We start from the raw sequence: 23,965 nt of genomic DNA, 5'->3' as shown, positions 1-23,965 counted from the left end.
ATGCCCCCTCCAGCTGAAGCAGGGGCAGGGGGACAGGCCCTAGGTTCTGCCCTGTCACCTCCCATAGCCTGCCTCCCCTCAGCCTGGAGGGTGGGAGGTGTATGGGCAGGGCCTGTGAGCCCTGAAGGGAGCCATCTACCTCTCTGGACCCCCATCCTTGCCTCCCCCTCCCCAGGAAGGGCAAGGAGACAATTGAGGTCAGGGGGTGGAGGTTCCCAGAGGGGCATGGCGCCACGCATGGCACTATGATTACAGTGATTATGAGAACACATGCAGGGCAAAAGCTAGCACAGCGGCTCTCAGGGCCTCCTGGGCTTGGCCTTTAGCCCTCTCCTGGGGGGCAGTGCCACTGGGGGCAAGCAAGCTGGCATCTGGCTGGGACCCATGAGACCAGGGAACTCACTGGGCAGAGAGGACTCACTGGGCTCTGGGTCAGGGCTGGGAGGCGGGCACAGAGAGAGAGCATGTGCCTGTGCATGTGTGTGTGTGTATGCGTGTGTGGGGTAAACAGGTACACATGTGAGGGCAGGGTACGTGGCATGCAATGTCCATGTAGCTGCTGTGTGCTGAGTTCTAGGTGTGCTGAAGTACCTGTGGGGGGAGGGGTACGTGGCCTGTGCATCAGGGTTGTGTGAGCTTTGGTCACCGTGACCCTGGTGCTTATGCCCCGTGTTAGGCTGGCGCATGCTGCGATGCTTGCGGGCAGACATGTGACAACGCGAGCGTTTGTGACGTCAGTGAGTGTTCATATGGTGACGGTGAGAAGTCCGAGTATGTGTGTGGTGACACACTGTATGTGTCGTGTTGTGGGGAACGGAGATGCTGAGGACCGTGGTATGCTGTGATGTTTGAAGGAATTTGTGTGGCAGTGGGTGCCGGTGGCAGCACCGAGGGGGATGTGTATGTGTGTGTCATGTGTGGGGTGCACTATGTGTGCATCACGCACTGCAGTGTGTAGTGTGCTAGATGAAGGGCTGCTGCAGGGTTATGTTGTATGGCTGTGTATCCGGCGTGTTTGGCTTATGTGTCGAGTGGTGCGAGGTGTGTTGTGAATGAAGGCACACGACAGTGGGGTGAGGTGGGGTATGCTGTGTGTGTGTGAACACAGCAGCTACAGGAGACACTCACTCTGGGCCAGGCAGGGAGGGGGTGCAGGGAACAGGCATCTCACGGGAATCGACAAGAACGTGCCAGTCTGGCAGGGCCCGCTGGGCCACCCTCTTTCCAGATACCCTGGCAGGAATCCTGCCTGCCAAGGCCAGCACCTCCCCCTCCCCCAACACAGAGAAGTCCTGAATGAAGCAACAACCAGCCCCAGCCCAGGGATGGGCCTGGCATCCATGATTGGGCAATTCTGAGCTGGTGCTGCCCCCTCCACTCTTTTCTCTGCCTCCCGGAAGGGCTGATGCAGGAGGGAGACCCAAGGAGAAAGACTGTACCTGGCCCCCAGGCCCCAAGGGTCCTCTACTTCAGACAGCAGGGCAAGACTCACCAGCTGGAGGATGTCCTCGTCCTTGGGCATGATGGAGAGCTCCAGAGTGTCATCGCTATAGAGACAGGGCAGGGGGTGAGGCCCAGCTGAGGCAACAGGGTCTGGGAGAACAGGGATCCTGGTCGCCAGGGTACCCCCAGGGCCAAGGGGTGGGGTGTATAGGGACTCTGAGCGGGCAGGAGCTAATATGGGAGAAGAAAAGCAGGGTGCACTCACCTGTTCTGGATCAGAGCTATGACCTGGGAGTAGGTCTTCCCAATGACACTCTCCCCATTCACCTTCACCAGCCGGTCTCCTGGGGACAAGGGGCAGAGCCACATGTGAGCAGGCCAAGGGGTGTCACTAGCCCCACCTGAGAACCCCTGTATCCAGTATGGATGACAGTGGGGGGGCAGGAGCCTCCCCAATACCTGGATCCAAGAATCCCGGAGGGTAGGGAGAAGAGACCCAGAGGGATGCAATGAGCCCGGTAACTGGGACAGCTCACCTGTGCGCAGCCCCGCCCTATGGGCAGGGCCGTCATCCTTCACATTCTTGACAAAGATGGTATCCATGGGCTCCAGGCGGTGCCGAGGGGAGGGTCCTGGTGAGCATCAGCCAGGTTAGCTGGGGGGGGCTGCTGAAGGTCACACCCATGCACAGCTACACACACAGAGGACACACACTCAGAGAATGATCACTCACACAGACACAAACACAGACCCACACGTCCACAGGGCACAGAGACAGACAGGAGAACACGCTCCTGGGAGAATGAAAAGCTACGTGGACGAAAACTTACACAGACACAGAGTTGCTCCTATGCCTCCTGCATCCCAGCATGTGCTAGAAAGTAGACTAAAAAGGACGGAGAGACACGGTTCTTCCCCTTCCTAGCTCCCTGTCTAGTGGGACGGATACATACACACAAGTCACAAGACAAAGGAGAGGGTGCCATAAAAGAGGCTGTATCAATCCCTGAAGATACATCACAGGGAGAAACATCCCCAAACGCAGAAAATGTCTATACCTGCTGACCTGGGGGAGCTGAAGAAAGGCCCTGAAGCTCAGACACCCAACACCCACCCCTCTGCTCTGCTCCTCTGCTCCATCTCCACCAGAGAATGGGCCTGTTCTAGGTCAGCCAGCTCCTCCTTCACCACCGGCCTCTGCAATGGGGCCTCAGGACGACAGTGTCTCCATGGCTTCCCAGTGGCAGAGAAGGAAGGCTGCTTGTTCAAATTCTGCCTTGTTTTCAACCCAGGGAGCCTGGGAGCCGGGGTGAGGGGTGTGGGGGAGGCCCTTTGGGATGGCCAGGAAAGTTAGCCTCACATCTGAAAAGATAAAGACCTCAGGTCCCCCTACCCCTTATGCCCAACACAACCCTAGTGTCTCTGTCCCCAAGGATACTCCTTGATCAGCTGCACCCCACCAACAGCCCCCAGGCCCTGTAGCCCCTGCCTGTGCCTCGGTCTAGGCTGGGAGTAACTCCAGGGCAGGGGCCAGGTCTTAGAAATCCATCTGCTCCCCAGAATGCCACCCCTAGTGTGGAATGGACAGGACCAGAGGGAGACAAACGTGAGAAGAGAAACGGAAGGTAGAGTGAGCGAGCAGATGTCCAGAGTGGCCACACAGAGAAGAGCAAAGACAGGGACAACAGTCAACGGTGGGGGCACAGCAAAATCCAGGCTGACTTAGGGGAGAGGGAGAGACACAGAAACTGGAAGATGAGTCCCAGCTCAGCCCCAGCTCCAGGGGCCCGCCCCCCACCACTCCTTACCTCCTCCTCTTCCTCCATTCTCTTCATCCTGCAAGGGACAGAGAGATGGGTGTGGACCCTCAGTCCAGCCCTCAGCAGCACAGGGGGCGGCCCAGCCCCACTTGGGCGGGCCCCTTCACGCTCCCCCACCCAACAGCCTCCCCTCTTATCTTCCTTCAACTAGCCGAGCGCTCAGAGGGGGCAGGAGGGTTGTCTATGGGGACATCAAGTCCCAGGCATGGTTCCCCAATGACACGAGCTCTCTCTCATGCCTGCGGATCCCACCACATCAGCATCTCAGCCATCTGAAAGCCCCCAATTCAATGGCGGACCCACAACCCTTTCCCTTGGGGAGCTCGAACCAAACACACTAACAGAGAGAGGACCCAGACGGACATAGATAAGCAGGCATGACAAGTGCAAACAGTGGCTATCGGTTCTAGAGAATGGGAGGGGAAGGCCTGATTAGCCTCCCCTGGGGGAGGGGAGATTAAGGCCTGGGAGGTGTTCTGGGTTAGGGGTGCGTTTGGTGTTGGAAATACGCAAGCGTATGTAGGACTGGCTCGGCTGAGCTGAAAGAGAAAGAAAGTCAACACCAGCAAGCCACAGAAGTCAGACTAAAGCATTCAAGTTTGGAAAGGGGAGAAAGAGGGAGCCAGTGATGGTTTCTGAGTGGGAGAGAGTGGATGTGAAAATACCAGTTAGGGAAGAGGATTCTGGCATCTAGATGCAGGGCTAAGAAATCATGTCAATGAGACCCATTAGGGAGACCCCTGGGATCATCCTTGTGAGTGAGGGGAAGGGTACTGGATTGGAGAGCAAATAGAAATGAGAGAAAGGAGAAAGTCAGAGAGACACGACTGGCCAGCAGGATGTGGCACTGGAGAGCAGGATGGGACCTTTGTGTCATCTTGTCTAGCCTACTCCAGAGCATCCATTTTACAGATGATAGGGTGTGACTTGTCCAGGGCCACTCAGAGACTCAGTAGCAGTACCATGGCTGGATTCCAGGACTCTTTGGCATGCCAGCCAGAACAGGAAGGCCACTGGGCACTGCTGGAGAATCCCACCCCCCCGCCCTCCCATGTGGGGTACATGGCCGCTGATATGAGCTGACAGCAGATCGAGCGGGTGGCAGAGACAGACAATTGCATTTAGATGGCTGAGCTCCCTGCAGGCTCGCAGTCCTGGGCAGGCTCTGGAAAGGGGATGCAGCCTGTCCCTGATCTTCCCTGCCCTGGGGTCTTCCCATGCCCCCGTGTGAGCCAGGGCCACCACCCAGCCTAGACCACTCAGGCTGCTTTTGCCCCAGTTACCCCTCAGCAGGGACCCCTGAGAGAAGTTGGCAGGGGCCAGGAAGGAGGGGCATTCTGGGGAAGGTTGGAAGGAAATACTGGAGATTCCAGCAAATTAGGGGGTTCATGTCCTTGGGCAATAAGGACACATACCATCAGCCCCACTTATACCCAGAAGCACAGCTGCAGCCAGTGAGAATAGTTTATGCAGGCCCCCCAGATTCCAACATGGCTAGGAGAGTTGCACAGCCATGGACACGATGTGTATTTACAGACACCAATATGCACACATCTAGATACACACACATATGTATACATGACCAGCATACACGTGCATGCACATGTGCCCACAAAGAGCCATGCAAGCAAACAGATACAGGCAGTGAAATCCAGTGCCATAGTTCTCTGGCAAGTGGAACCAGGCTCCTCAAGGGAGAGTCCCCAAACAGTTGTGCAGGCTGGTCCTAGCCCTGGGGGGAAGGGGGAACGGGGTTCATTCACTCCAAAATAAATCTGTCTCCTCTGCTTGGAGAGAAATAAGGATGGGAGCAGGGCCCTCCTAGGGAGTTGTGGTTCCTGCCTAGGGCTCCTCATGTTTTCCTGCACCCGTGTTTCACTGTCAGGACCCCTCCCCACACTGTGGGTTGGGCTAAGCAGCCTGGTTCCTGGACTCAGAGAACTTGACATTCATATGAGGGCTGGAAGGATCCTTAGGGTCAAGTAGAGAAATGCCCTCGAGTTACAGCAGGACAAATGGAGCCCAGAGATCCACAGTGAGTTAGGAGTTGTACCAGGGGCAGAAGCCTGGTCTCCTTCATCCCAGCCCAGGGCTCTTTCCAGCACACAGAGCTGAGGCCAGCAAGGGCCTGTGGGCACTTCCGGAGGGGTCCCAGAAGAGTGTTAGGATGGACTCACAGAGCTCAGGCTGGGAGGGAGCAACAAACCCAGTTGAGAAGCAGCCAGTGGACAAGGGATCCCATGACACCATATCTCCAAAAAGGTTGTTCACCTTCCAGAGACCAAGAGCTGGAGTGTAGGTGAACAGTCTGGCTCCCCCATCTCTAGGTTCCCTGTGTTGAACCAGCCACACTGGCCCTTCTCCTGAGAAGCCGCAAATGACCTAGCCAGGGCTGCACCCACCTCTCTGTGACCATCCTCCCCAGGCCACAGAAGGACTTTGGAGGGAGGGCACAGTGCAAAGCAATCTCCCCTCCCCCACCAAGGCTTCCTCAGGATGAGCCAGGGCAGTGGGCAAGCTGGGCATACCTTCAGGCTGCAGTGCACAGCGGACTCGGGTGGGTACACAATGAAGTGACGCAAGGTGAAGCCAAAGCCATCCTGGAGACTTTTGTGCAGCAGCAGTGTCCTCGGCCCGTGCCAGGGGACGGGGCGCCCAGGAGAGCACCCATCTCTCGGGCCCAGTGGCAGCTGTGGGAGCACAGGGAGACAGCGCTGAGTGGCCGTGTCGCCCACACTCTGAAAGTCTGCACACTGCTTCCTGCAACCCAGAGTACCTGAGAGGGACTGCAGGAGGTCCACTGGGCCCTGGGGTCCCAGGCACCCTGCTCTGCCCCTGACCTCCTCCTCAGCCCTTCAATCCTCTCTCACCCTCATCAGCCCAACAGCTTCTTTCCTCTTTATTCCCCCTCAATCCCCTCGTGATGGCTCTGCCTACAGGGAAATAACTCACTGCAGTGAGCCAGGTGTTTGTTCAGTTCCGTTCAATGAGCATTCACTGAGCACCTACTCTATGCCAGGCACTGGACACACAACTATCCTGCCCGGGAACACCCGCTGCTGTCTGAGCTCATTCCTGCCACTGCAAAATCTCACACACACACACACGCAGATAGACACACACACATATGCTGACACAGACACATCCACGGGCACTCATACACATAGAACACACTACAACACCCAGACAAGCACACTCACGTGCAGAGTACACACAGACACACAGATGAGTACACACACACACTCTATATAGACACACAGACATATACACATACAGTCGCACATAATCAGTCTCATACACAGCACATGCTAGACATACAGACACACACATGCACAGACAGACTGGCCCAGACACGCATCCTTTAGGAACAGCAGCAGGAACAGGTGGGGTACCAGGAGCCATGACGGAGTAGATTGGACATCAGACAACTAAAGGGACTTCCTGAGACGGGAGCCCAGCCCAGAGGCCTGGCTGGTTCACCGGAACTGAGTAGGGAACCGGTATGGGGCGGGGCGGCCGGGGGTGGGGGGACCCTCTTCACTGCCCTCTGGCTGACCCGCTGGAATACTTGGGATTCCCCAGGATGACATGGCAGAAGGTGTCTGAAGACAAAGTTTTGGGGATACAGAGGTATGCAAAAGGGAGAGAAAATGGACAGCGCCTGAGGGCTCTCTTCAGGTACCTTGCTTGGATACAGACGGGGAAAGTGGTAACAGGAGGGTGTCAGAGAGATATGTGCACAGGGAGGCAGAGAGAAAATTGGAGAAGATGGAAGCCAAGGGCAGGCTACCCAGTGAAAAGCCAGTAGGCCTCCCTAAGGGAGGCTCGCCAATCTACGCCACCACCTTGGGCAGCCTAACCTACCCCCTCAGAGGGCAAGAAGCTCCTCCACCCCCACCCTCAAGAGTCCCCAAACCCCTCACTCCTTGGCACCAGAAAGGAGGGGCTGGGGGCCAAGGGAAGAAGCCCACCAGTTCTGGGGTGAGGAGCTCCCACTTCACTACTAAGTTCGCCTTTCTTCCCTATTTAATAGTTGGAGAAAGCTCAAATTTGCCACTCAAATGTAGCGATACTAAGAAGTTCCTTCATGTATCCATCCACTCTCCTGTTCAGACATCTGGTGGCAGGGAGGTGGCCCTGTGCCCAGTGCTATGCTAGGATTTCTGCATCAGGTGGGAAGATTAAAGAAAAATACAACAGGCAAAAGGTTTGGTTCATACAGCCCCAGGGGACACAGCCAGGTGGGAGATACAAGGAGGCTGAGCAAAGCTCCAGGCCAGGTGACCTTTCTGACATATACACGTGGAAAACTACCTGGATGAGGTCGTGAGCTCTCTTGTCCTTGCAAGGGTCAAGCAAAAGCTGGACGACCCCCAGTCTAAAAGGTCTTAGCTGGGATTCCTGCATTGGGCTGGAGGTCCAGTGATGGCCCCTCAGCTCCTTCCACCTATGGAGATAGCCTGGACTCTCCCACTTAGACCCACAATCCTGGGGGGTCTGAGGAGCCCAGAGGAGAAAAGACTCTGGGAATTCTGCTGAGGTCTGAAATCCCCTGGATTTCCTATCTCTGTTGACTTGGCAAGGAACTTGCCAAGGAGAGAAAAGGGCCTCAGGGGACCCTCCACTGCCCCCTCCTTCCAGAAGCCCCTGCTCCTCTCCAGTGTGGGTGGCCTCCCCTGCACGTCCTCCACCCAGGCTCAGAGCTGAGGCTGTTTGCAGGGCCCATTGTTTTGCTGGTGTCCTGGATTAAGGTTTAAGCCACCAGCTGCCCCAGTGACGAGAAGTAGCTGAGACAGGTCCCCGCAAGCCCCCCACCCCTCCCCCAGCATACATCCTGCCTGGAGCTGCCAGCTGCCTGGGGGCAACATCCCCTGGGGGGCCTGCCTGTAATCCAGGGCAATGGGAATGTCTTCTCTCAAATCCCCTCCTCACTCAGGCACCACTGGTGCCCCCACCCTTATCTCAGCCTCTCCCTTTCCTCTTCCCCTTCCCTCCAGTCTCCCTTCCCCCATCCCTTCCACCTAAAGGCCTGAGAATATCGGTGTGGTAATCCCTCTGCCACGGCTATCACACTCCTATCTGAAGAGGAGACACCGTAGCCACCATAAACAGCCAGATCTGGCAGCTCCCCTGTGGGAAGTTCTTCCTTAGGTTTAACCTCGATCTTTCATGCTATTATACATGCATGTTTCCTCTCCTCTTCTCTGACCTGGGACAACATTGGGTCTTGCTCTCATCTTGAGGGGGAGGAAGGTGCTAAACATAGAAACAGAGAAGGAGCCAGCAATGAAAACTAGAAAGGTGATTAGATTGGGAAGGGGTACAGCTCACATGCACCCCCAATTCTGCTCTCTGAGGTAGGCACAGAGACAGGGAATGGAGAGGGAGAGGCTCAGGAGACACAGGGACATCACTGATTAATGTTCTCCTGCCCCAGATCTATTTCCAAATGCTCCCATCCTCACGTCAGGAAAGAGACATCCAGAAATACCAACTGATTCTGGGAGAAAGGCAGACGGTCCCAGGGCCACAAATTAGACAGAACTAGACATGTGGTGGGTTGGCAACACCAGGAACTGGAACCCAGGAGTCCTGCTCCTACCCCCCATCCCCCAGGAGCATAAAGAGGTCGTTGCAGGGAGCACAGCTGGGCATGGCGCCCACTATGACTCATGCCCTACCCGCCTGGTCGATCCTGGACTTCAGAAACACTGTCTCCACCCCGCCCCCCACTCCTGCCCTGTCAGTTCTTATCCTGAGATCACTCACTACCTGCTGGGGCCCATTCTGCCACCTCAACCTCCTTTGCCCACTAGAAAACCTTTGTGTGCCCCTGTGCCCAGGTCCCCTACCAGGGGGAGGACAGGGTGGTGCCCACCACTCTACTTAGTGGCACCCCTGCCAGCTTCTGGCTCAGGGTTCCCGCCAGCCCAAACCCCTCTAAGATCCTAGATGCTCCAGTATCTCTTCAAACAACCCTCGTCCCTTCCGTCCTTCCACTGCCTGTAAACCCGGAGGCTGGAGCCCACTGGAGACCACCACTCAGACTGGGGTTTGTCACCCAGCACCCCTGGAAAAGCTCTCAGCCACAATCTCACCACCCTCACTGGCATTTCCCCAGTTCCTCACTCACTCCCCATTCCTGGGCATTGGTTCTGGAATGCAGGGCGCACACAGCTGAAAGATCGCAGGGAGTTGGTGGCCCAGTTCCACACACACAGCTTCCCACGAAGGCTGTCCAGGCCCCTGCCCCTGCCCCAGGTCCCCACCCCCTCGGTGCTCACCCTGACCCGGCGCGACCCACTCGCGTGGCGGTCGCTGTGGTTGAGGTAGGGCAGCCAGAGGCAGCGCGGCTCTGGGGCGCTGCAGTCCACGCCGACGGCACGCTCCCAGCGACAGTCCCGGGCCCCCGCGCGCTCCACGCGCCACGCAGTGCTGCCCTCGAGCGCCGTGGCCGGTAGTGGCCCCTGGGCCCGGCGGCCGCCCCGGCCCCATTCCGCCGCGGGCCTGGCTTCCGGAGCGGGGCGCACCGTACGGGAGCCCACGGCCTCTCCTCGGCGCCCCGCGGGCGGCGTCCTCGTCCCCTCGGGCGGCAGGCGGGCCCCGGGGGTCCCCGCCTGCCCCGCGGAGCCACGGGCCCGGGGCCCAGAGGCCGCGAGGGGACAGACAGCCCGCGCAGACGGTGGCAGGACGGCTAGAGCGGCTCCGCGCCTCCCGCGCCTCTCCGCTGAAGGCGCCGAGCCGGGACAGGCCAGCGAGTCGCGCAGGGCAGACACCTCCCCCTCCGGGGCGGCCCCAATGCGTGGCCGCCCCATCCCACACACATGCACACCCACACACACAGCGCCTCCACAGCCACACACTGCACACCCTGTACAGGTACACAGGTACGCACCCCCCCTCATCCTCCCACTCACACAAAAACTCGCACTGGCCCCCACAGGTACTCCTTCCTGTGCCCAGAAAAACACACACGTGTCCTCACATAGATGCACACACAAACACACCCTACCTACCCAGTACAGACCTGCACTACACACACACATCCATACACTCCACACCCTCCCAGACACACACACATATACACACGTTCACTCACTCTCCCTCTGTCCACATACCCCACAGAAACACACACATCAACACACTATTCCCCTCACACACACACACTGTGTGCGGACATCCTTCTGTATGCACACACACTTTGGACACCATGCATATATGGACCACACACCCCACAGAGACACATTTGCAAGCATACGCACTGTGCACCTAAAAGCATGCTAGACCCCCCACATACCCACCCATACCCCAGAGATACCCACAAACCACACACACACACACACACACACACACACTGCTCAGCACAGAGTGTAGCGCTCACATTCATAACACCCACCAGATATTCACTAAGGCTGCAGGTGGGGTCCCTACCACCACCGTGACTGACCCTCTTCCCTAGGACCCCCGCCTATTCACTCTGTCCATTGGGGCCACCACCAAGCTGACAATGGGCTCCAAGCTGCCTCCCCACCCTGGCCTTGTGCTCATTTGAGTCAGACAGGAAGCCCATGTTGATGGCAGACCCTGACCGCCTCCCCTTCCTGGCTCTCTCCATTCCTAGGCCCACTGGGGGCCGGGGGAGCGGACAGAGGCCTTAACTAGTAGGTGTTTAATCGCCACCATCATTTCTACCCCACTTGACTGTTCAGTTGTTCAGTGTGCTTCTCACCATACCCCCTACCCCGCCCCCCCACCCCACCCCCACTGTGACCTGGAGCCACTGCTATGGCTCAATTTTCAGAGAAGCAAGCTGAGGCCCAAGAGCGCCCAGCTTATTATGGCAGCACTGGGACTCCAAGCCCAGAGCCCCTCACTCCAACTATGAATCTTACTCCCAAATTCTAGCCAGCAGCCAGGGAAGGGAGGCTGGGGGCTGGGTAGGTGAAGGCAGTCCAGCTCAACCCTGCTCCCAAATCTAGGAGTCTGAGGAGAAAGAGTTCTAGTTCTGGGCCCTTGGGAACAGCTACCAGAAGTGACATAGGAGCAGAAAAGTTGGCTCCCTCATCCCATCACCTGTTCCACCTGTTCCTTGTTCCCAACAAGGACAGCCCTGGACGGTAGGGGAGGCAGGGGAGCAACATGGAGGGGCACAGGGAGGAGAGAGGAGGGGCTCTGGGGACAGAGGGAGGAAAACTAGAGGACCATAGGGGTGGGTAGGAGAGAGGGAGGGAGAAGGAAGGGAGGAGGAAGGGTGAGGCGTGGGGGGGACCAGGGAGTGTTTTTGTTCTCCTGTTTCCTGTTTGCGGCTTGCTGGGCCCCCTGTGCTGGACTGGACCCCCACCCCCACCCTGGCGGAAGCCAGCCGGGAAAAGCAAGGCTGCCACCAGCGCTGAGTCAGGAGGGCTTAAGGGCACAGCAGGGAAAGGACAGCAGTCAGGGGAGCAGAACGCATGACATCTCCATCAGCAAGCACCCTCTGCTGCTCCTCAATCACTACAACACCAAGGATCTGAGTCAGGCCCCCTCCTGCCCTTGCCTGCCCTGAGCCTCTCTGTCACGCTCCCCAATGGCCAGGTGCTCATAGACCAGCTAGAAGCACCACCAAGGTGTCCTCAGCCATGTCAGACTTTTAGGCCCCAAGCAGAGAACAAGGGCCAGGAGGATGTCCTCGCCCAGAGTCTGGCCTGGCCTCTCTCAGCAAGCAGCCAGTCCTTCCAGCTGCCTAACTTCCTTTTCTCTTGCTGCAAGTCCAGTCCCTGGTTCTGAGGAAATGGAGTGACTCTCCCACCTCATGCCCATCTCTTGGCCAACACGGGATTCTGTGTCCCACAGTGCAGAGACCTGGGAAACGATGAGCCATAGATGATGTCCATTTCCTGCCCTCTAACCTGAAAGGGGCAGGCAGCAAGGCTCCACAAAGGAGGTTAACAGCCTGGTCCAACACAGACCTGCACCTTCCCCACCCTACCCCAGGTGCCTCTACAGGGATGTCAGGAGGGCGGTGTACATAGTAGGGCCTCCAAGGTTGTACATAGTTTGAATAAATGATCCTCCAGGCCTGGGGAGCCTCTCAGCCACCTCCCCCATTTCCTCTGGGAAAGGAATGTGGGGTGGGCCCCAGAGGGTGGTGGGGGAGGGGGCGAAAGGCTGGGAAATACCAGGCGTAGCTGAGATTCTATTCCAAGCCTTCCTGCCTAGTGTGAGTCCTCCTTCCCTACACCCTCCCCAGCTTCCTCCCCACAAGTCAGGAATTACCCCGCTGAGAAGTCCCTCCCATCATCCTCTAGTTTGACCAGCTTGCAAAATCCATTCAACCTTATCTTCCTGAGGGTCTTTGGGACAGATCTTGGGGGCCATACCGCCAAGGGGAGGGCATCCAGCCTTCTTCTCTCCAAATGAGATAATCATCCTTTACTGCTTGAAAGCACTTTCACTTTATCTTATTTGACCCCTACTCTAAGAATTGGATGTCCAGGGATTGTTTTTATACCCATTTTTCAGGTATAAAAACAGAGGCTCAAAGAGGACAAATGACTAGTTCAGAGTCTCACTTTTACTAAAGGGTCGCTTGGGCTGGAGGAGCGCAAGACTGCAGGGGCCAGCCTGACAATCAGGAACTGGGGAAGAGGAGAGCATCCTCGTCTCAACGGTCAGGGGATATGAGAAGGAGGGAAACTGATAACTTTGAAGGGTGAAGTGGTTCAGGAAGTGAGAGAAAGGGACTTGGGGTCAATTTGCCTGCTTTTCCTTCCTCTAGTTTGCTTAGTGCCTCCTCCCAGAATGTTGGCCCCGAACCACAACACAAATAATGCCCCCTACCCCAAGAGAATGATCCGGCACTTATGAAGCTTTGACTGGTCCCACACTTAAACACCTCTTGCACACCACCAAACGCAGATCTATAACCACCCCACCACATCACACACAGACAGAGCAAATCCTCCACCAGTCATGTCCATCCCAGGCATGCAGGCAATGTGATACCCAAGGCATCTTGCCTGCCCACGCCTGGGCCTCTGACCCGTGCCCCAGTCTCCTCGCTCAAGGGCGGCCGCCCCCTCAATCCTCCTCCACCCTTTTGCCCCATTCAGATGCCTGGTTCCCGACACCATTTGTGTACAGTCCTGACATGCCCCAACAAGCCAAGCTGATGAGCCGGCCCAGCAAGCCTGAGTCTCCCCAACACCCTCAGTGTGCAGATAACCCCTTGTCGCCGGGAGCCTGGGGACCTCACACTCGGTATGTACTCTCACAAGCAGCGAGAGTTCAAAGGGTCTCTCCAGACCAGTGCTCTCCCTCTCCAGAGCCAAGCTTGCCCTCAGTTGTGGTGGTTGTGATATTCCCTTCCTGCCCTCAAATTGGGCCAGAGCCAAGGAAGGCTGGGGGAGGGGATGGTGAGAGAAAGGGGAGGAGGAAGCACTTGCGATGCCAGAAATCCCATTGTTATCTCAAGGAGGGACCAACGTGATCCCAAGCAGCACAGAATCCCCTATGTCATCAGTGGCAGCGTGGCCCAGGGGTGAGTACCTGAGCTCTGCAGTCCAGACTCTGGGTCTGAGTTCCGTCTCTACCACTTTCTGGTTGTGAGACCTTGTCCAAGTCACTTATCCTCTTTGAGTCTCAGTTCCTCACCAGTAAACTGGGAAGGACACTAATTCCCACCTCACAGATTGTTGGGATAATTAAGCAAATTAAAGAAAGTCTTCAGCACAGGCCCTAAGCACATAGTAGGGATTTAATAAACACAAGCGTTTCTTGTTCTTTTTTTCTTTTCCTGTTTAAAAAAAAAATTGTTGAGGTACAATTAACATACAACATTATATAAGTTCCAGGTGTACAACAAATGTGTATACATTGTGAAATTATCACCACAGTAAGTCTGATTAACAATGTCATCATCTAGTTGCAGAATTTTTTTCTTGTGATGAGAACGTTTAAGATCTACTCTCTTAGCAATTTCAAACATGCAATGCTGTATTATTAATTATAGTCACCATGCTGCACATTGCATCCCTATGACTTAATTATTTTAGAACTGGCAGTTTATATCTTCTGATTCCCTTCACCTACTTGGCCAGCCCCATAACACCCCCACCCCCACTCCTACCTCTGGCAACCACCAATCTGTCCACTATGAGCTTGGTGGGGTTTTTTGTTTTTTGCATTTTTTTTAAAGATTCCACATATAAGTGAGATCATATGGTGTATGTCTTTCTCTGTCTGACTTACTTCACTTAGCATAATGCCCTCAAGGTCAATGCAAGCTGTTTTATTGTCTTTTGAATATTCATACTCTCACACACCCAATGACATTTACATTGAGACATGCAGACAACTCAGCCACATGTACACAAAGACACGGTGACACATCAGATGCTTACGGAGGTCTACACAGAGCCAGGTGAACCCACTCACATGTGCCTCACCACCACCTCCCCCGGCTAGCCCCCTATAGGCTCCTATATGCCCCAATTCCCCCGAAGCAGGAAGGAATCATCAGGAGCCCTACTTCCATCACAACTCTTGGGTAGGCCCAGAACCTTGTCTTGTAGACCCTTTGGGAGTGGGGAAGGGGTGGGCGACGTGAAACCACAGGATGGGGCCTGCTCCCAGCAGGGAAGGAACTTGGCAAAGGTGCCAAGCTGGCAGGGCCTCTCCCAGCAAAAGAGCCAGTTCCCTCCTCAGGGACAGCAAAGGGAGGGGAGACTAAAGATGAGCATCTTTCCTCATGGTGGGAAATGAGCACTTGCAGAAAAGGGTGAGTCTGGAGCCAGCCACAAAGTAAACAGCAAGACCATTGCCTAGGCAACCGTGGGCCAGCATGGGACAGGGCCCACCACAAGCCCTCTCCACCCCCTTTTACTCCACTCAGCAGCCCCTTGATGTCTCAGTAAATGCCCTCCACGTATCCATTCTGGTCTCTGGGCCTGTCTGGGAACTTCCCTTTGAAGAGCCTATGCCTCCTCCATCAGACTGGGAGCTCCCTGACAGCAGGGCTTGGATTTTGTTTTGGGTTTTTTTTTTGCCCCATAGTAATCTAGGGTCTCCCAAAGGTCATGGCCTGTGTCTTTCCTCTTAGATTGGAGACTGCTCAAGGACCTGGCCTGAGTTTCCCCCATTAGGCTGAGCGCTTTCTAAGAACAACAGCTACTGAATTTAGAGAAATGGATTTGTGCTACTAGAGTGTTTTGTACATAGTAGGCTCTCAACAATTATTCGTTGATGGCAAGGATGTGGAGAAATTGGAACCCTTGTGCATTGCTGGTGGAAATGCAAAATGGTGCCGTTGCTGTGAAAAACAGCATGGCAGTTCCTCAAAAAATTAAACATAGAGTTACCCTATGATCCAGCGAATCCACTTCTGGCTATTTACCCAAAAGTGAAAGCAGGGACTTGAACAAATACGTGTACACCCATGTTCATAGCAGCACTATTCACAACACCCCAAAGGTGGAAACAACCCAAATGTCCATCAGCAGATAAATGGATAAACAAAATATAGTATACAATGGAATTTTTAAAAGGAAGGAAATTATGACACCTGCTGCAACATGGATAAACCTTGAAGACATTATGCTAAGTGAAATAAGCCAGACACAAAAGGACAAATATTGCATGATTCCACTAAATATAAGATACCTAGATTCACAGAGACACAACATATTAATAGAATGGTGGCGGCCAGGGGCTGGGGGAAAGGGGAATGGAAGTTAATGTTTAATGGGCATAGAGTTTCAGTCTGGGAAGATGAAAAATTTCTGCAGATGAATGATGGTGATGAACATACTTAATGCCACCAAATTGTACACTTAAAAATGGTAATTTTAGGGCCAGCCTGGTGGCTCAGGTGGTTAGAGCTCCGTGTTCCTAACTCCGAAGGCTGCCGGTTCGATTCCCACATGGGCCAGTGGGCTCTCAACCACAAGGTTGCCAGTTCAATTCCTCGAGTCCTGCAAGGGATGGTGGGCAGCGCTCCCTGCAACTAAGATTGAACATGGCACCTTGAGCTGAGCTGCCACTGAGCTCTTGGATGGCTCAGTTGGTTGGAGCGTGTTCTCTCAACCACAAGGTTGCCGGTTCGACTCCTGCAAGGGATGGTGGACTGTGCCCCCTGCAACTAGCAACAGCAACTGGACCTGGAGCTGAGCTGCACCCTCCACAACTAAGATTGAAAGGACAACAACTTGACTTGGAAAAAAGTCCTGGAAGTACACACAGTTCCCCCAATAAAGTCCTGTTGCCCTTCCCCAATAAAATCTTTAAAAAAAAATGGTAATTTTATATTACATATATTTTGCTACAATAAAAAAAATGGCAAGGTCAGAATTCAAACAGAAAAAAAATTGTTTTTGGAAGAAGATGGAACAAAGGAACAGGTCTCCCATTGAGGCCCAGGAGCAGGCCCTGCCAACAGAGGTTATCCTTCCTGCCTGGTGAACCCTTCCCTCCCATCCCTCTCCACTGTGCCTTCTCAGACCCCCTATTGTCATCTTTGGGGCTCTAGTAGTCTCCACACAGGGGAGATCTCAGACTGCCAGGGGAGTCTGAACCTTGCACACAGTAGGTCCTTAGCATTGAGAGGACCTGACATCTATCGGAGGCTGGACTGATGGAGGCCCAAACTCTTGGGATGCCATATCCTACAATGTCAGGGCCTTGAAAGAGTTTTCCCAGCAAAAGCCAGGCTAAATGTGGGGTTCCTGCCTACTGAGGGCTGACCCCAGTCAGCACACATTTATTCCAAGCCTACACATGCTTACAAACTACCCGTCACACACACACACACACACACACACACACACACACCACGGTTGTGCATGCAGAGGTAAGTTCCTGTTATCTCATGCACACACTCTGAGAAACACATGCCTACACACTGAAGATGCAGTCTTGTCTGAGACGCAGGCAGGTCCCATGTGCAGCAGAGCCCCCTGCTGGCGCAGGTCTGGCACACTTATTGCCCTCACAGCCCAGAGTGGGCAGGCTGTCCTCATTCCCTCAACCCTGCCTGCCTCTCTGCCATTGTATTCTCCAGGCCCCTCAGCCCCCAGGCACGCCCCAGGATCACCCCTCTCCGACTTGTACAGAGGAGCAGGGTCCCCTGCAGAAGGACAGAGCGACTGTGGGACCTTAGAAAGGGTTTCCATTTGGTCAAGGAGTACTAGAGCAGAGACTCTTAGATTGTGTTAAGGGCAGTCATTCCTGGAAGCAGGAGAATGCCTACAATGACTCTTCCCCCAAATTATCATATCCATTCTCCAACTCCACACTGGAAAGCTCATTTCAGAGGAGACTAGGGGAGAGCTCTGGGAGTGGTTTTCTCTATGGTCCCACAAACCCCTGTCCAGAAGTTCTGTTGTCTGACCACCTGGGCAGAGACAACAGGTGCACCCACTGGTTTCTTTCAAGGCAGAGCTCAGTCTTAGTCAAGCTGAGACCACATCCCCTCCCAGGGCAGGTCTCAGCAGATTCTAAAAGTCTTCCCCAGGGCACATGGGGCTCTCTCTGGAGAGAGGCTCTCAGCCCCACCCCTGAAACCACCCACCCCCTCACCCTGGCCCTGCCTGACCTGCTCTGGTCATCTCTTCACCCCACCTAGGAGCTGAATCTCTCCCTAATCCAGCCCATGATGCCCCTGAGGCAGCTGGAAGGGTGGAAAGTATGGTAGGTCTGCAGGGACAAACAACTTTTCATGGCTTCTGCTCATGAGGGAGCCGGGATGGTTTCTGGGCTGGGCTCTGTGGTCAGAACAAGATAGATGGCATTGCCTTTGGCCCTAGATCCTACCTCTCACTAGTTTGCCTGGCCCCATATTAATATTTGTTGAGCCTTTACTATATGCCAGGCACACTGCACATGCATTACCGCATTTAAGAGCAGAGCAGCCTCTGGGGATAAGTGTGACACACACACACCACCCCAGCCCTTTACCACCCCAGTCCACCCGTAGTCTGGTGCTAAATAGGGAATGTTGGGCTGAGCCACAGGAGGCCGGTGAGAGAGATCACTGTCCCAGCACCAAGAAGGCTGACATGGAGAAAGGGTCACACTTGCCATTGGTATTAGCCCTAGCCCTTTTCTGGCTATGTGACCTCAAGGTCACACAGGTTTCCTTATTTCTTCAGTTACAAAATGAAGCTAGGGATAGCAGCCTGACAAAATTGCTGGGAAAGCACTCTGGGAACTAATAAATGGGAGGTGTTATAGCCCCAACCCTAGACTCCACCCATTAGAAAGTGGAACTTGTTTTCCAAATGTCTCCTGAGTCCACCCATTTCACCATGTCCACCGTTCTGTTCCAAGGCACCCTCACTCATCTGGGACCCTGATAGTCCAAACTAATTGTTTCACTATTATGACCACCAGACTCTATGGGACATGCCTCCAGGCTCCACGCCCACCAAACCCCTTTTCTCTGTGCTCCAGCTACCCTGGCCTCCTTCCAGTTCCTTTAAGGACCAGGCACCCTTCCAGCCTCAGGTCCTTTGCACATGCTGTTTCTGGAATGCTGTTCTCCCTTCCCCAGCTCCCTCACTGCCTCACCAACACACACCTTAATTAACTCCTAACCATCCTGTAGTTCTCAGCAAAAAAAAGTCACTTCCCCAGAGTCACCTCCTCTGGGCCCCAGACCAGGCCAGGTCGCTGTGTACCCTTTCACAGCACCCTTGAGTTGGTGTTTATATTTTTATGAGGTTATTTTGACCAACATCTCCCCCTTGGGACTGTGAGTTCTGGAAGGCTGGGACCATCTGCATTGCTGGCTGTCAAATCCCCAGCTCCTGGCATAGCACCTGGCACAGGGTGGGTGCTTGGCACACTTTGAAGGAATTAATGAGCTTCTCCTCAGTGTCCATGGTGGTTGGACCTGTCCCCAGGGAGGGCTATACCTGGGGCAGGGGCTGCTTCACATCTTTGTCTGTCTTTTTGTACCCCATCCCTTCCTCAGTGGGAACCAGATCCAGAAAGTGAAGGTGCTGGAATAAGGGCGTAAGGGGTAGGGAGAAAAGGGAAGTTGCTTATTCCTATTTACAGTGTCCTCTGTCCCCTCACTCCAGCTGGTCAAGCCCTTGTCCACTCAGGGCTGGCCCACCACATTCACCATTCCCTCTCCTTGGAATATAACACTTGTCTCTCCCCCTCCCATCTGCCCTTAATTGATCTCTTATCTTCCAGGTCTCAGCTTGACTGTTTCTGGAAAGTTTCCCGGACTGCAAGCTAAGGATCTTGCCAGGGTCCCACAGCTAAGGACAGCTCCAATTCAAGCCCCAGCTCTTAGCTACTGCATTACACATCTCCTTACTACCAGTGTCTACCTCAAGAGCTGGCTTAGAGACACGCCCCTTCTCTCCGCCTCAGTTTCCTCCTGAGGGCTCCGCCATCTCTAGATTTCAGGAAGATTGGCTCAGAGGACGAAGGAAAGGGCAAGGCAGAAGGAGGAGAGCGTAAAGGGAGAAGCGAGGAGAGGAGAGGAGAGGAGAGGAGGGAGGAGGGAGGAGGGAGGAGGGAGGAGGGGCGGCAACTTCGGGACAGCCAGACGTGAGAAACGCCAAGTATGCGAACTACGCCAGCCCCTAAGCTATGAATAGTGCTGCAGGACTGGCAACCCAGGTTGGCCCTTCCCGCGCGGCAGCCCCCCACCCCAGCCCTCTCACGCCAGCAGTAAGCAGGGGGCCTGAAATGGGGCAGCGTGGCGGCGGTGGGGTGCCGAGGAGGCACGCTTGGGGTCGAAGGCTGAGTGGCAGGAAAGAAAGGGTGTAGTCATGCAAATAGAGAGCAGCGGGCATATCGGATTGGCGGGTTTCTGTCGTTTTTGGGAACGTGCGCCCAATGGGCACTCAACAAGAGTCTGTGGGTACCCAGCCCTCAGCACCCTGCAGGGCCTCAGCCCTCACCCTCTTCCCGGCTTCCCCAATTCCCCGCAGCTGCAGTTCCCTAGCCTGGAGGTCCTTCGGGTCACCCCGTGGCTCAAATTCCACGGATGCTGTGCATGGGAGGCCTCTCACGCTCTTCTGTCACGTCCTGTAAGGCTCTGCCACCTTCAGACACAGTCCTTGCCCATCCCAACTCCAGGCCAGCCTGGCCTCCATGGAGCTTACATGTCTGACAGATAGCTGGGCACTTGGGAAACTGCAACGGCCCCATCCCTGCCCTGCCTCTGGACCCTTTCTTCACCAGTAACTACAGTGGGGAGCACACTGGGCGAGGGGTAAAGACCCAGACCCCAGCCCAGTCCTGCCCCTTGTGGGCCTCCAAACAAGTCCGTCTCAGAGCCCCGCTCCTCTTTCTTTCATTCCAGACTATTGACTGGGTGTCACCGAGGGCCTGACACTGGTCTGGGTCCAGTGACACTAGGGAAACAGGAGTCAAAGAGACCTGAGTTCGGGTCCCAGGTGCGGGATCCCAGTCAAGTCTCTTCCCTCTCCAAACCTCAGTCTCCTCAGCTGGAAATGAATTCCTTGAGAGGACTCAGTGTTGAGCGCCTGGCACCTAGGAGATGCTCAACAAATCTTAGTTCAGTCGTCTGAAAAGGATAAAATTAATTAAATGTATAAAGAGATAGACACGCAACAAATAAAGAGGCTGCAGAGCACAGCACTTTAAAATTCCAGAACAGGATTCAGAGGAACCTGGGTTTGAATCCCAACTTGGTTCCACTTCCTAGCTGTGTGTCCTTGGACTAGTTACTAACCTCTCTGAGCTTCTGTTTCTGCATTTATAAAATAGAGATAATCTATTCCTAATGGGGTTGTTGTGCAGATTAAACAGAGAGTGTGTGTAAAGTGCTCAGCACAACAGTATCTGGCACTGAAATGCTCGATGTTAGCTACAACCAATAGTCCTATTTTTATGATAATTGGTATTATGTGGTTCTCACAATGCAGTGCAAAGTGCTATGGGAATGTTTAGTTCATTAATCAACAATATTCAGTCAACAGGGCCTGATCCAGAAGCTGGAGATAGAACAGTTGAACAAGACAATGTCCCTACCCTCATGGAGCTTAGGGTCTAGTGCCCAGTGGAGGAAGTCCCCATACATTTGATGACATTTGAGGGAGGGCGGTGCTTTACAGAAGAGAATATTTGAACTGGGCATTGAAAGATGAATAGGAGTTTGAGAAACAGAGAAGGCAGAGAAGGCTATATCAGACAAAGGGAAGAGATGGGATGGCAAGTTTCTGGAAAGGGGAAGAGGGTGATGCATCCCACTCCTATCCTTTCCTCTCTCTCTCTCCAACTCCAGCCCTCATCATCCAGTCTGCTGCCTCCACTGCTCCACAGTATCTATGGGAGCAAGTCGTGCTGGGTCCTTCTGTCTGGAATGCCCTTCTGTCCCTTCTCCACTACCCCTCTTTTGTCCCAGCAGACATCTTTCGACTTGGCAAGCCTCGCCTCCTCAGTGAAGCCTTCTTCCCTTCAGAGCTGGAGCATCTTTAGAGGAGGCAGGTGCTCAGCCCATGTTTATTAATGGAGCCCGGGGGTCCTCCATAACACTCACGTGCAAACTCAGTCCACACAGGCTCAGGGAGAAGCCTGTGTACAGCCGAGTCACAGCAGAACAGAACTGTGCATCTGCCTCTTCCATCCCTCCATCATTATGCCAACACCTACTTGGATTTCAAGGCCTAGCTGTGTGCAAAGGGGAGCATCCACCTTCCCAGAGTGGGAGGCTGTCCTGCCAGGCTCTTGCAGGAAAGATAGCAGTGACACAGGACACGCTTAGGATTCAGGAAGGGCCAGATTTAAATTTGGATGCTGGGCAACCTTTGGTGGAGTTATTCACCCTCTCAGGGTTTCAGTTCTTGTATCAGTAAATACACAACCACTTCATGATGGCACTTGAAAATTCATCGAAAAAAGTTTCACTAAAGAATCCTCAACTTAATGATAAGTTTGGAAACAGGAGATGAGAGGAAGAAGATGTAATCGTATTGCCAACAGGTGTATAACCAATCCCTATAGCGATTCTACCCAGCCACGCTGTTTTCATCTTTAACCTCGTTACTATCTTTGTGGCCACATTCACACTCAAATGATGTCACAGTGAAGACACTTGCTTATGTCTGCTGCGGGTCTGTCTCCCCATTTATGCCAGACCATTTTTATGTTAATATTTTTGGCAGGGGTGGCAAGGGGTGTTCTGAATTGGCAGACAGTACAGATGCAAATCTCAGAGCCCCTGGTTAGACAATCTTAGTGGAGCTTTTGGGTGGTAGGAAAAGCAGACAAGGAACCCCTTGAGGGCAGGGCTGTCCCTTATTCATCCAGGTCCTAAGACCCACACAGAGAGCCTGGCACACAGGAAATGACAGGGCACCCAGGAATGATCACCACATGAACAATGGCCGGTTTGCATTAAGATCTGACTGCTGCCTGATTTTCCCAGGCATGGAACCTGCAGTTTCTGGAGTCAGGGCCTTCTCCTGCCCCAGGCTGAAATTAGGGAGAGGGCAGGACAACACTCCATGCAAGCCAGGCCTGGGAATGTCCTCAGTTCCCCTGGGGCACACCCAGTCTTTCAGATAACACTTTCCCCAGCATTGTGGAACCTAAGCATCAAGAAGCCACTGGAGGAGGAAAGGTTCCAGAGGGAAAGGAAGGGATGGGGGGGTCTGCCTGTTTCTCTGTCCTGTCAGCAATCCCAGCCTCGTGGCATGGCCTCCATTTCCTAACTCCTACCCTCCCCTCTTACAGATAGATATCCCACCCCTCTCCTGGGCTCTGAGCCCAACCTCAGCTGCCCCCTCACCCCCACTAGGTGCTACGGGACGGGAGGGGGGGCACAGTGCCAAGGCTTCATTAGAGCTAATGAGGGCTCAGCGCTGCAGATGCCAGTGTAAGATATGGGAGGGTCCCAGAACCGCCCACAGCCCCCCACCACAACCTTGGGCACTCAGTTCCCTCCTCCCTGTCTCTTGCAGACGAATCAAGGGCCACACCCTCAGAAGAAGAAAGAGAGATTTAGAAGAATCTTCCCAAGTACAGAGAGTACCATGATGCCACAGAGAGATCAGGGTGTGGGGGCATAAACTGGAAAACAGCATGGGGGGGTAGAGTTTTCATCTGGGCTACTGGAGGCTCCACTGTCCACTGCTCAGTCCAAAAAAACCCCAACGGAAACCCACCCCTCCCCTCCCGCCTTTCATGGAATCACAGTGGGTCAGCAGAAGAGACTAGGGGCACTTCTCCACTATCCTCGGATTAGAACTTGGCAACCTGAGCCCCTTCTCACCTGGCTTCCACCCTCCCTCGTCCACCTTTGCCTGTCCCTTCCCCTCTGCCTCTGTCTCCTTGGCCTTGGCCTTTCTCTAGGCCTCAGTCAGTGTCCCCATGAGTTAAATGGAGAGGCGGGGAGAGGGGTGGCCTCTAATAGCCCTCCAGTGGAAACTTATAAAGATGTTCCCTCTCGGGGCGCTTGTCTCCTTCCTCTATCTCTCTCTTTTGGAGAATAATACAGAATTCCCTCCACACTGAGAAGGAGGGCAGCTCTGTGATAGAGGGTGGGGGTAGGGGGTCTCCACGTCAGCTTCCTCTTCCAGCCTTTTCGGGGCTCTCAGGAGCAGGAAAAGCTCTAATGGCCTAGATCACAGCCCCTCCCTCCTACAGAGGGCTCTAAGTCCTGAGTCCAGTCCACAGCGGATTCTCTCCAAGTAGCTCACACACTTTAAGAAAATTAAAAAGGAGAAAGCTGTGGATTTGGG

At 54.3% G+C, this 23,965-nt stretch overlaps 1 protein-coding gene across 7 annotated transcripts in view; it reads right to left on the bottom strand.

The window, feature by feature from the left end:
* Positions 1-23,965, bottom strand: part of ARHGAP23 (Rho GTPase activating protein 23) — a 74,807-nt gene that overhangs the window by 36,694 nt on the left and 14,148 nt on the right. For 2 of the 7 annotated variants that reach the window (XM_074319821.2, XM_019740567.3), the window contains exons 2-6: positions 5,792-5,953; positions 3,252-3,279; positions 1,980-2,075; positions 1,709-1,787; positions 1,493-1,547 (exon numbers count right to left, since the gene is read on the bottom strand). In XM_074319821.2, coding sequence (XP_074175922.2) covers positions 1,493-1,547; positions 1,709-1,787; positions 1,980-2,075; positions 3,252-3,279; positions 5,792-5,953 — 420 coding nt within the window. Of the gene's footprint in view, positions 1-1,492; positions 1,548-1,708; positions 1,788-1,979; positions 2,135-3,251; positions 3,280-5,791; positions 5,954-9,547; positions 10,000-23,965 lie in introns of those variants that run through there. The other 5 variants (XM_074319824.2, XM_074319823.2, XM_074319819.2 and 2 more) reach the window with 4 other exon arrangements.

Source organism: Rhinolophus sinicus, chromosome 12 (assembly GCF_057876585.1).
Source record: "Rhinolophus sinicus isolate RSI-liver-muscle chromosome 12, RSI-T2T, whole genome shotgun sequence".
Classification (NCBI taxonomy): Eukaryota; Metazoa; Chordata; class Mammalia; order Chiroptera; family Rhinolophidae; genus Rhinolophus; species Rhinolophus sinicus.
Note: the sequence above shows the minus strand (reverse complement) of the source record. Positions and strands in the feature narration are given on the sequence as shown.